This window comes from Dendropsophus ebraccatus, chromosome 8 (genome assembly GCF_027789765.1).
Source record: "Dendropsophus ebraccatus isolate aDenEbr1 chromosome 8, aDenEbr1.pat, whole genome shotgun sequence".
Classification (NCBI taxonomy): domain Eukaryota; kingdom Metazoa; phylum Chordata; class Amphibia; order Anura; family Hylidae; genus Dendropsophus; species Dendropsophus ebraccatus.
The window spans coordinates 25,025,934-25,039,107 of record NC_091461.1 but is presented as its reverse complement, the minus strand read 5'-3'; the positions used below and the strand labels follow the sequence as shown (position 1 = coordinate 25,039,107).

General features: G+C 43.6%; 1 protein-coding gene across 5 annotated transcripts in view; it reads right to left on the bottom strand.

Moving 5' to 3' along the window:
• The window catches only part of PTPRE (protein tyrosine phosphatase receptor type E), a 187,699-nt gene that overhangs the window by 30,792 nt on the left and 143,733 nt on the right, over positions 1–13,174 (bottom strand). For all 5 annotated transcript variants that reach the window (XM_069980041.1, XM_069980043.1, XM_069980042.1 and 2 more), the window contains exons 6-8: positions 9,707–9,797; positions 296–372; positions 149–185 (exon numbers count right to left, since the gene is read on the bottom strand). In XM_069980041.1, the coding sequence (XP_069836142.1) occupies positions 149–185; positions 296–372; positions 9,707–9,797 (205 nt within the window). The remainder of the gene's footprint in view (positions 1–148; positions 186–295; positions 373–9,706; positions 9,798–13,174) is intronic.

The window sequence follows — 13,174 nt, the reverse complement described above, 5'->3', positions numbered from 1 at the left end:
AATTACAAATCTCTGCCACTTTCAGGCACCAGTTGATCTGAAAGAAATTTTGGGGTGAACAACCCCTTTAACTCATCGGGCCAAAAGTCATGTGTTCTTTTTACGAGAATGAAGTGGCATAGCCTTATAAACACATCGCAGGTCCTACCTTGAGCTGCTATAAACTTATTCTTCTCTTTATAGCCCTGAAATGAAAGGAACAAACATTGCGAAATGCGTCAGCTGTGCTGAGAAAGTGAGATGAGCCTAATAGGAACACAGAGTGTATAAAACAGATGGGAAGCTGGGTTCTTACATCTATGTATGAGGCGTTAATGTAGTCTGAACATAAGGATCCATCAACGGCTGTCAGCACGACTCTGGAGTGGTCATCTGATGAGAGAAGAAAAACATCCTCAGTGGCGCAAAGGAATGACGGACTTTCTAGCACTTTCTGCGCATAAAGTGGATTGAATGTGGCTTGTTTCCTGGGATAAAGCGGATGACTTTAATAACAATGTACAATCATGGGACCTGGGGATCCAGGAATTATAAAATAGTAAAAACATTAAAAAAAATAATAATAATAATTTAGGAGTTGTAGTGGACATCAAAGGAACCAGTTAGATGTTGGCTTTTACATGATCTTAGCGGTCACCTTAAATATCTATTCTATTAGCATCATGTTATAGAGCAGGAAATGCCGAGCAGATTGATATATAACATTGTGGGAAAAGATTCAGCTAAACATGTCATTTGTTATCTTTCAATGCTTAGGAGTCCAGTGGGCGGTCCTTTCAGTGACTCACAGTGTCCACTGGACTCCTAAGAAAGAAAAGAGAATAGAAAGAGCAGAGATTTCAATCAATAAGTTAAAAGTTATACAGATTTTCTTCCCCATGATGATATATATCAATTTTCTTAGTTCTTCCTGCTCTATAACATGATGGTGATAGATTAGATAACATTTTAAGGTGACAGGTTCCCTTTAAGATGTACAGTAGAATGCTGGTGTTAAAGGAGTACTCCAGGGAAAATGTTTTCCTTTCAGATCAACTAATGTCAGAAAATTCTATAGATTTGTAAATTACTTCTATTCAAAAAGTCTTCCAGTACTTATCAGCTGCTGTATGTCCCGCAGGAAGTGGTGTTTTCTTTAGGGATGGTTCGGCAATGATTCCCGCTGTCTGCCCTCTCCGTGGAGAGGGTGGATACAGCGGGAGGACCGCCTGGAAAACTGGGATACAGCCATAGCCATAGGCTGTATCCCAGTTTTCCAGGCGGTCCTCCCGCTGTATCCACCCGCTGCATGGAGCGGGCAGACAGCGGGAATCTGGTGCCGAGCGTTCGGCAGTTTCGGACCATCCCTAGTTTTCTTTCCAGTCTGACACAGTGCTTTCTGCTGCCACCTCTGTTTGTGTCAGGAACTGTCCAGAGCAGTAGAAAATCCCGATAGCAAACCTGTCCCGCTCTGCACAGTTCTTGACACAGACCAAAATGGCAGCAAAGAGCACTGTGTCAGACTGGAAAGAATACACCACTCCCTGCAGGACATACAGCAGCTGATAAGTACTGGAAGACTGGAAATTTTTAAATAGAAGTAAATTATAAATCTGTATAACTTCCTCACACAAGCTGAATTGAAAGACAAAAAAAAATTGCTGGAGTACCCCTTAAATGTATAATAGTTGTGCATGCCTACTAAGGTATCATACAACATGTGGTAGGTTGATAAATCTGGCTGGTCATTTAATGGAAACAAAGGTGCACAACATGTTATAAGATGCAGCTCCCTTAACTGGTCAATAACCTGAACCTTTGAGTCCATCATCATGGCCAGGACTGAATACTATCCCCTGGAAGGTTCAGATAGAATCGCAGCCAGTAGAGATACTGAAAAGTTTGATATAAAAAGTAAATTGCAGAACTTCTCATTATATACTACCCCTTTAAGCCTTTACGGCAACGGCTGCATTGCAGATCTCAGGGTGGAGATGTAGAGGGGTGTCATTGCTTACTCAACCAGTATAAGGGTTCACTTTCAGATGGATTGTGGGAGGGGGTTGCTCCTTTTAGTTACACTATGGGGCCCTTGTTGGCCCAGAACATTATATTAAAGGGGATGTCCATTTTCAAATCAACTGATATCAGAAAGTTATATAGATTTGTAATTTACTTGTATTAAAAAATCTCAAGTCTTCCCATACTTATTTTTTTTTTTTTTTTTTTTTAAACAATAATTTTATTGGTTTATACAATTCACAGTAACGATACAGAGACTGCGACATCAACATATGATACTTTCAGAGGATAAACAATAAAGACATATACTGTATTTAGACCCTCTCAGTTCTGGTCCTCTTAGTCTCCCCCGAGAAATAGATTGGTAATCTCTCATTACATTGTATACACCCTTGTTCATTATATCGTCCAAAGTCAACCACTACATAGAGGGGCGGGAGAACAGTACGAAAAAGGTGGGAGGTCTCATACCCAAACTTGCCCCCTAGCAATGGCCTCTCCAAGATAACCTCAAACCCCGTGTCTCCACCAACAGTAGGGAACCAACCCAAAACTTACAAAAGGCCAATGGATCATCAACAGACACCGGACCACCACATGAATGACTAAAACTCACCAACGACACGAACACAAAACCATACAAGACAAGAACAAAAAACAGGACTACACATAAACACCAAAACAGAGAGAGCCAGCCAAGTCAACAACTTACACTTAAGAGATCTTTAAAACGCCCAATGTGCCTTTAAGATCTTCCGTGCAGTACCATTCCGACACTCTGAACTGCAACATAATTTCCTTCCTTTCATCAGGGGTAAATATTTTTTCTATGAAAGGTCTCCATTTGTGGAAGAATTGTTTCGTAATCTTTCCCATAGAGCGCAACGTATCCAAACGATCTATATGAAGGAGTGTTCTCAACTGATCTATTATTTCAGAAATTGCTGGCGTCACAGGGTCTAGCCAATGTCGAAGGAGACATTTTTTAACAGCCATCAAAGCTATATGGACCCCCTTGGCTGCCACAAGTCCTCGAGACTCATCCTCGGGAGATTGTGCAACATAGTGAAAAAGACAGCCAAGAGGTTGACAAGGTACCTTCACTTTCCATACCCTGTCTATCAGTTGCAAAGACTCCTTCCATATTTGTTGCACCTGAGGGCACTCCCACATACAATGGAATAGATCCGCCTTAACTAGAGTGCACTTAGGACACGCTCTCAGGTAATGTGCGGGCGCCTCTCCATAGGAAAACTGAAACGCATAAATGGCTTTATGTAACAATTTCACGTGCATTTCCCTCCAAACTTCATTCACCATTGCAGCTCTTACATATTGTAACCCTTTGAGCAGTTTCGGTGCAAGATCCTCCATCTGCAGGGAGGCCTCCCAATTTCTAAACATCGTCTGGGACAGTGGTGTGAGGTATTGAGACTTCAGTGATAGGTATAGGCCGGCCAGAGAATCAGGATTCGTGGGGGTACCGATGAGCTCATCAAAGGTGTCAGATACCTCGACCTTTGCAAAATTAGATACCAGTCCTCCCAAAAATGATATGAATTGATTATAATACAGAAAGTGGCCCACCGGCAAGCCGTATATCAACCGGAATTGATCCCACGGGAGTAGAATACCTTCTCCAGGCTTAAGGAGTTGGGCCACCTCCCCGATTCCCCTGCTCCGCCACAAAGACTCAACCGACCCCGGGATATCGCCCCTGAATAGCGGATGTCCCCACAGCGGAAGGTGCCTCGAGAGACAGAATGGAAGCCTATATAGTTTTCTAGCCGCCTTCCAGGCTGCCACTGTGTCTCTCAACACCACGTGGGACTTAAGATGAATTGGTAAATCTTTGATTTTGGAGTGTAGTAAAGTGGGCAAGGCCCACGGTGACGCAAGATTCGATTCCAACCTGTGGTTAGAGAAATAGCTAGTTCCATGAATCCAGTCTCTTATGTGGCGGAGCAGAGAAGCCAGGTTATATAGTCTAATGCTAGGCATATTTAAGCCTCCAAGGAGTTTAGAGGAACACAATTTATCGTATGCAATCCTCGGTCGCTTGCCTCGCCAGATGAATTTAACGAAAGAGGATTGCAGGCGACACACATCTACATGTCTGATCAGCAATGGGAGAGTCTGCATAGGGTACAATAACCTCGCAAAGCTTATCATCTTGATAAGATGTGCCCTACCAATTAAGGATAGGGGGAGATCCTTCCATTTGTCCAACTCTGTTATGATTTTCGTGAATATGGGAGGATAGTTAAGTTTATATAGCGTATGAGAAGTGGGGCCTACTTTGATTCCCAGGTAAGTGATGGATGAATGAACTACCTCCACCCCTGTCAATAGTGGTGTATTCGCGTGGGAAGAGCCCAAGACCAATAGTTGACTCTTTGAGGGATTGACTATATACCCCGAGAAAGAGCCCATATATGATAGGGTTTGTAGAACTGGGCCTAGGTGAATCTCCGGGGACCCAAGGCAAAGCAGCAGATCATCCGCAAAACATAAGAGTTTTGTCTCCTCCCTTCCCACTTCCCATACTTATTAGCTACTAAATGTCCTGCAGGGAATGTTGTTTATTTTCAGTCTGACACAGTGCTCTCTGCTGACATCTCTGGCCGAGACAGGAACTCTGTCTAGGTTTTGTATGAATCCCCATAGAAAACCTCTCCTGCTCTGGACAGTTCCTGTCTTGGCCAGAGATGTCAGCAGAGAGCACTGTGTCAGAGTGAAAATAAATTCCTGCATGATATTTAGTAGCTAATAATTATGGAAAGACTTGAGATTTTTTAATAGAAGTAAATGACAAATCTACATAACTTTCTGATATCAGTTGATTTGAAAGAAAAAGATTTTTGCTGGATAACCCCTTTAAAGTTGGCTGAACATGCCTTATCCTATTGTTCTTGGAGCTATAAGCCCCCAACAAAGGTGTCTGGCAAAAAAAAAATCCATGCGTCAAAATGACCCGGTCAGTCAAAGAACTGATCCAAAGAGTGGAAGTATATTCTCATAGAGCACAGATGTAACTTGAGGCCCCTGTGTGTGTCTCCAAGTGTCGACTAAATAACAGGGCCAACCACCCACCATGTCCTATTTATAATACTGGTGTCCTATTATGTGGCATAGGAGACATTGGACCCCAGGTCTGGGTGCAAGTGCTACTTTTGCATCCTCCATAACAGGGGTAGGGAACCTTGGAAGCTAAGGCTTTGGCTGTCCAAGCATGATGGGAGTTGTAGTTTTGCAACAGCTGGAGAGCCAAGGTTCCCCATCCCTGCTCTATAGCTATAAGACCTTGCTTACTGTAAAGCACAAGGCTTATCTTTTCCATATCACTTTATTTTTCTGTACATGCCAGAACCGATATTATGAGATGCGTCTTTAGATTGCACGTTACCTGTTTACACTGACAAGTAAGAATCTGCTCTGAAGGATTCCTGTGACCCTGCCAGCTATGCCAGAAAGTTTTCACATTTTTTTTTATCATCACAAGAACATAAAGGTGGAAAAGGATTCATATAAACCCATAATAATTACCTCTCCCTATTTAGAAGCAACACCCACACAAAGCACATTAACCATGTACCAATCCACCAGATGATCCCTTGAAGAAGATGTGTCAGTCTTCCTGTCATGTCTGCCTTAGTAAACACTTGTATTATCCATGGAAAAACAAGACTGTTTATTATACCAGGTTCCGTAAATGAGCACCGATGCCTATAAGGCTTTTAATAGTGCCCTTAGATTCATGACCCTGAGTAAGCATGGTCTTCATGCCAGAAATGCGTCGGAAAGACGCAAGTTTTAGGAGGGAAGATATGGTTTTCAAGGAACTAGCTGGATCTGCTACAGGTCTTACTGCTTGTAAGTATGCAGAAGGGGAGAATAGATATACCTTAGGAGTAAGGAGAATAGATATACCTAGGAGTAAGGAGAATAGATATACCTAGGAGTAAGGAGAATAGATATACCTAGGAGTAAGGAGAATAGATATACCTAGGAGTAAGGAGAATAGATATACCTAGGAGCAAGGAGAATAGATATACCTAGGAGTAAGGGGAATAGATATACCTAGGAGTAAGGAGAATAGATATACCTAGGAGTAAGGAGAATAGATATACCTAGGAGTAAGGAGAATAGATATACCTAGGAGTAAGGAGAATAGATATACCTAGGAGTAAGGAGAATAGATATACCTAGGAGTAAGGAGAATAAATATACCTAGGAGTAAGGAGAATAGATATACCTAGGAGTAAGGAGAATAGATATACCTAGGAGTAAGGAGAATAGATATACCTTGGAGTAAGGAGAATAGATATACCTAGGAGTAAGGAGAATAGATATACCTAGGAGTAAGGAGAATAGATATACCTAGGAGTAAGGAGAATAGATATACCTAGGAGTAAGGAGAATAGATATACCTAGGAGTAAGGAGAATAGATATACCTAGGAGTAAGGAGAATAAATATACATAGGAGTAAGGAGAATAGATATACCTAGGAGTAAGGAGAATAGATATACCTAGGAGTAAGGAGAATAGATATACCTAGGAGTAAGGAGAATAGATATACCTAGGAGTAAGGAAAATAGATATACCCAGGAGTAAGGAGAATAGATATACCCAGGAGTAAGGAGAATAGATATACCTAGGAGTAAGGAGAATAGATATACCTAGGAGTAAGGAGAATAGATATACCTAGGAGTAAGGAGAATAGATATACCTAGGAGTAAGGAGAATAGATATACCTAGGAGTAAGGAGAATAGATATACCTAGGAGTAAGGAGAATAGATATACCTAGGAGTAAGGAGAATAGATATACCTAGGAGTAAGGAGAATAGATATACCTAGGAGTAAGGAGAATAGATATACCTAGGAGTGAGGAGAATAGATATACCTAGGAGTGAGGAGAATAGATATACCTAGGAGTGAGGAGAATAGATATACCTAGGAGTGAGGAGAATAGATATACCTAGGAGTAAGGAGAATAGATATACCTAGGAGCAAGGGGAATAGATATACCTAGGAGTAAGGAGAATAGATATACCTAGGAGTAAGGAGAATAGATATACCTAGGAGTGAGGAGAATAGATATACCTAGGAGTGAGGAGAATAGATATACCTAGGAGTAAGGAGAATAGATATACCTAGGATTAGGGAGAATAGATATACATAGGAGTAAGGAGAATAGATATACCTAGGAGTAAGGAGAATAGATATACCTAGGAGTAAGGAGAATAGATATACCTAGGAGTAAGGAGAATAGATATACCTAGGAGTGAGGAGAATAGATATACCTAGTTGCCAATTTAGGAGTAAAGCCCCTATTATACGGAGCGCTTGCACTTAGATTGGCACCTGCTTGCTCCTCGTTCAATGCTTGCTGCCGGTGCTTTTACATGTGCGGACAGCGAGTGGATGAGAGTGGGGGGGCCACGGGAAACTGCAGGAGGGGAAGCTTTTAGGCGTTCAGTAGGGTTGGACTATTGGGCAGCAGCAGCACGCTGGTATCTGTCACCAGGACAAACAGTGAGGAAGTTGTACAACACATAATGGTGGAGGGGGAAAGACTAATGTATTTGTGAACATTTAACAAGCCTTAAGAACAAACATCAGCTTAGCCTAAAAATCACTGTTGCTTCTTTGTCCCTCATTCTGCACTTCTGCTATGGCCAGTGAAATAGCTACCATAAGGGCAGACCACGCCACTGCTACAGGGCCTTTGCGCTAAGGGGGCCCGCAGGCCCCTAACCTGTTAACTGTGAGCGCTCGTGATAAACACAGTTTAATGTTGCAGAACTCTGACTAAAGGAGCAAGAACCCATTGGCATCCTGCCTTGCCATTCTCTCTTGTGCACTGCACCTGCAGCCACAAGAGACCCCCGACCATAGACATACTCACCTGGCCCTGTGCAGTCCCCGATATTTGTTCTCTCAGACTCCGGAACAAAAGTGACGTCACTCATACACCGGGGTGCTGGGAGAATAAAGGATGTGGCCCCATACATTTTTTATGCTATGGGGCCCCATGAATCCTAGCTACGCCTCTGGCTATGGCACTGACAACCCTGTGAATGGAAATGACTGGTATAATTTGATTTACAAGGATTTAATAATTGCAAGTAATAACTAATAAACCAGCAAGGAAGAAGTAGATGATCTGGTAATGTCATGTGTATGCAGACCCCTCAATATTATGTGTATGCAGACCCGTCAATGTCATGTGTATACAGACCCCTCAATGTCATGTGTATGCAGACCCCTTAATGTCATGTGTATGCAGACCCCTCAATATCATGTGTATGCAGACCCGTCAATGTCATGTGTATGCAGACCCCTTAATGTCATGTGTATGCAGACCCCTTAATGTCATGTGTATGCAGACCCCTCAATGTCATGTGTATGCAGACCCCTCAATGTCATGTGTATGCAGACCCCTCAATATCATGTGTATGCAGACCCCTCAATGTCATGTGTATGCAGACCCGTCAATGTCAGGTGTATGCAGACCCCTCAATGTCATGTGTATGCAGACCCCTCAATGTCATGTGTATGCAGACCCCTCAATGTCATGTGTATGCAGACCCCTCAATGTCATGTGTATGCAGACCCCTCAATGTCATGTGTATGCAGACCCCTCAATATCATGTGTATGCAGACCCCTCAATGTCAGGTGTATGCAGACCCCTCAAAGTCATGTGTATGCAGACCCCTCAATGTCAGGTGTATGCAGACCCCTCAAAGTCAGGTGTATGCAGACCCCTCAATGTGATGTGTATACAGACCCCTCAATGTGATGTGTATGCAGACCCCTCAATGTCATGTGTATGCAGACCCCTCAATGTCATGTGTATGCAGACCCCTCAATGTGATGTGTATACAGACCCCTCAATGTGATGTGTATGCAGACCCCTCAATGTCATGTGTATACAGACCCCTCAATGTCATGTGTATGCAGACCCCTCAATGTCATGTGTATGCAGACCCCTCAATGTGATGTGTATACAGACCCCTCAATGTCATGTGTATGCAGACCCCTCAATGTGATGTGTATACAGACCCCTCAATGTGATGTGTATGCAGACCCCTCAATGTCATGTGTATACAGACCCCTCAATGTCATGTGTATGCAGACCCCTCAATGTCATGTGTATACAGACCCCTCAATGTGATGTGTATACAGACCCCTCAATGTCATGTGTATGCAGACCCCTCAATGTGATGTGTATACAGACCCCTCAATGTCATGTGTATACAGACCCCTCAATGTCATGTGTATGCAGACCCCTCAATGTCATGTGTATGCAGACCCCTTAATGTCATGTGATGCAGACCCCTCAATGTCATGTGTATGCAGACCCCTCAATGTGATGTGTATACAGACCCCTCAATGTCATGTGTATGCAGACCCCTCAATGTGATGTGTATACAGACCCCTCAATGTCATGTGTATACAGACCCCTCAATGTCATGTGTATGCAGACCCCTCAATGTCATGTGTATGCAGACCCCTTAATGTCATGTGATGCAGACCCCTCAATGTCATGTGTATGCAGACCCCTCAATGGGCTCTGCAGATCTGTCTTTAATGCTGTTCCTTAATATAAAAAAAAAAAAACATAATAAAATAAATTACTTTCATACCATTACATGCATATCAACATTATTTGATGAACCCGTTTACATATGTGACTTACAGGGCAGGATATTAGGATATCTGTTCTTTTCCTTGTTCTCTTCCCTATTGGCCACTTCAAATGTTCCTTGGAAATTCCCAGACTGTAAGGACTGTAAGAGAAAGAACAAATGATTCTTCTGTTACATCTGCAATGACGCCTGTATCTGCAGGGTACAGCCATTCCAACTGCATCAAAGCAGGATGACTTTAGCATCCTCCAATCATCACTATTTTGCCTCACATGTCTCCACTATACATTTCCTCTATAAATATATACAGCCTTAGCTGTGTTTAACTTAGGTGTTTTCCAGGCTATTATGATTGACAGCCTATTTTAAGGATGGGCCATCAATCACTCATCGGCAGGTTGGTGGGCAGCTAATAGCTGTTCGCCACTCACATTATAGAATAGGGCTAAACAAACTTGTGTAGTGATGGCGCTGCTTTACTGTAGCTCAGCTCCTGGCTGCCAGGCTTGTACACCTATTACACCCTACTTTAGACAGGGTGTAATAGGAGATAAGGAAAGTATGCTGCAATACAAGTATTGCAGTGCACTGTCCAAGGGTTTAAGCAATTGCTTGTACAATTCCTGTAGAGGGGCTAAAAAAGTCTTTTATGGTGCGTTCACACCTACAGGATCTGCAGCTGATTTTCTGCAGCAGATTTCATTTAAATAACTGAACACAGCATCAAATCTGCTGCAGATCTGCTGCAGATCCTGTAGGTGTGAACACACCCTTAAAGATATTGATAAAAAAAAATCAATAAATATTAAAGGAGAAATCCGGCCATTTGGCAGCCAGCATAGGCAGGGGGTATTTGAAAACCAGCAGGAACTTACCTCTTCCCAAGCCCTTGGTGAGCGACGGCTCCCCTGCCAGACAGCATTTTCCCTCCGAGTTGTGATGACGTCCCGGCTGATGACTGGAGCGGCGTCCTGCCCCAGTCACTGACTTGCTGAGCGGCCAGTTTATGAGCTGGGTCATGACATATCAGCGCCGGATATCCTGGCAGGGGTCCCGAGGCCGGTTTCACCACCCACTTAGGGCAGTTCCTACTCATGATAAAATTCCCCCTACCCGCTGCCAGACTTCTCCTTTAAAGGGGTTTTCCACTCAAACATAACTTTTCAGGTTGCTGCCCATGGTGAGACTAACAATTCCTTCCATACTTGTTATTATCTATTCAGTCTCCTTCCCCTCCTCCCTCCCTCCCTTCCAAGACAGCTGATGTACACAAGTCCCTTTATCTGCAACATTGTAGCTTCTTTATAATGCCGGGAGGGTTAATCTGAGGTCTGATGAACTCACTGTGATTAATCCTACCGACATTACAAAGTTGCGGATACAGCAGGCCAGGGACTTGTTTACATCAGCCGTCTCAGAAGGGAGGGGGGAGGAGGGGGAGACAGAGAGAAAAGCTCACACTCACACACAGATTTTTTGTGTCTTCAGTAGAAAGCAGCAGCTCAGAGTCGGGGCAAGGAGAGTGAATTAATAATAATACACTGGAGCCAGTAACAGCAATCTCTGCAAGCTAAGTGCTTTTTATATTGTATTTGTGAGCGAGTTTTGGAGCGTGCGAGTTTTTGATCTGAAGTGTGTTTTTGTCTCAAGTGTGGGACTTAAATATTCTGGGACTTTAGATTCGGGGAGTTTTAGAGGAAAACAAATTGTTTACTTGCTTTCTGAACACATTGTTTGCTTTTGTTGCTTGTTGTTTTGTTTAGTTATACATAATATCCCCATAAAAATGAGCGCCATGTTTGACAATGCGGCCCAATGTACATCTTGTGCGATGTATACAATCCTTGATCAACCGATCGAGGGTGCATACCATTGTGGGAGATGTGTGCATGTTGCTGGTTTGGAAGCCCAGATCCTGGATCTAAATGAGCAGCTGCGACGTTTGAGATACATTGGCAAACTGGAAAGGGGTCTGCTTCTCACTGAGCAAGCGCTCCAAGGGGTAGATGGGGGAGAGAGTGATAGCATGGAGGTACAGGAGAAGAGGCAAGTAGTTGGGTCACAGTTAGAAAACGGGGTAGAGGGAAGAGTGTGAGGGAGGCCAGTCCTGATCTGGCACACTCCAACAAGTTTGCAAAATTGGCGGAAAATTGGCGAATTGGCTTGATTCAGGGGTGGCACTGCTGCAGCAGGACACTGCCTCTGAAAGCCAGGGGGTGTCTGCTCCAGTAAGGTGGGAAACAGGAGTTCAGGGCAGGCCAGGCAGGTACTGGTAGTGGGGGACTCAATTATTAGGGGGACAGACAGGGCAATCTGTCACAAAGACCGGGATCGTCGAACGGTGTGTTGCCTTCCAGGCGCTCGAGTTCGTCACATCGCGGATCGGGCTGACAGATTACTGGGAGGGGCTGGCGATGACCCAGCAGTCATGGTGCACATTGGCACCAATGATAAAGTTAGAGGTAGGTGGCGGGTCCTTAAAAACGATTTCAGGGACTTAGGCAGGAAGCTTAAAACTAGGACCTCCAAGGTGATATTTTCCGAAATATTACCTGTACCACGAGCCACACCTGAGAGACAGCGGGAGATTAGGGAGGTAAATAAGAGGCTCAAGAGCTGGTGTAGGATAGAGGGGTTTGGGTTCATGGAGAACTGGGCCGACTTCTCGGTCGGTTACAGGCTGTACGGTAGGGATGGGCTACATCTCAATGGGGAGGGTGCAGCCGTGCTGGGGGAGAAGATGGCTAAGAGGTTGGAGAAGTGTTTAAACTAGGGACTGGGGGGGAGGGCAACTACAATATAGTAAGTGAAGACATAGTAGATGGAGAGCTGGGCCTAGATTATGGAACTGGGGGTGGAGCGGCGGGAGGGGTTAGAACAGTCACTAGTGACAAGAGGAAAGGGAATATGGACAAACATATTAAATGTATGTATACTAATGCTCAAAGCCTCACTAATAAAGCTGAGGAATTAGAACTCATAATGGTTGAAGAGAAATATGATATAGTGGGGATAAGCGAGACATGGCTGGATGAGAGTTATGACTGGGCTGTTAATATCCAGGGTTATAGTCTATTCAGAAATGACCGTAAAAATAAGAAAGGGGGAGGGGTCTGTCTATATGTTAAATCATGCCTTAAGCCTATTCTGCTGGAGGATATATGTGATGATAATGTGGAGTCTCTTTGGGTAGAAATAAGAGGAGGGACGAAGAATAATAAAATTCTTATAGGAGTGAGTTATAAACCTCCAAATATAGTGGAAGAGTCAGAAAATCTTCTTATAAGACAAATAGATGCGGCAGCGAAGCAGGGGGAAGTCATTATTATGGGGGACTTTAACTACCCAAATATAAACTGGAAAGCAGAAACCTGCAGCTCCAGGAAGGGAAGCGTGTTTTTGGAAATAGTAAAAGATAATTACCTTTCCCAACTAGTACAGGAACCAACAAGAGGGGGGGCACTCCTGGACCTAATCTTAACCAATAGGCCAGACAGAATATCAAAAATAGAGGTGGG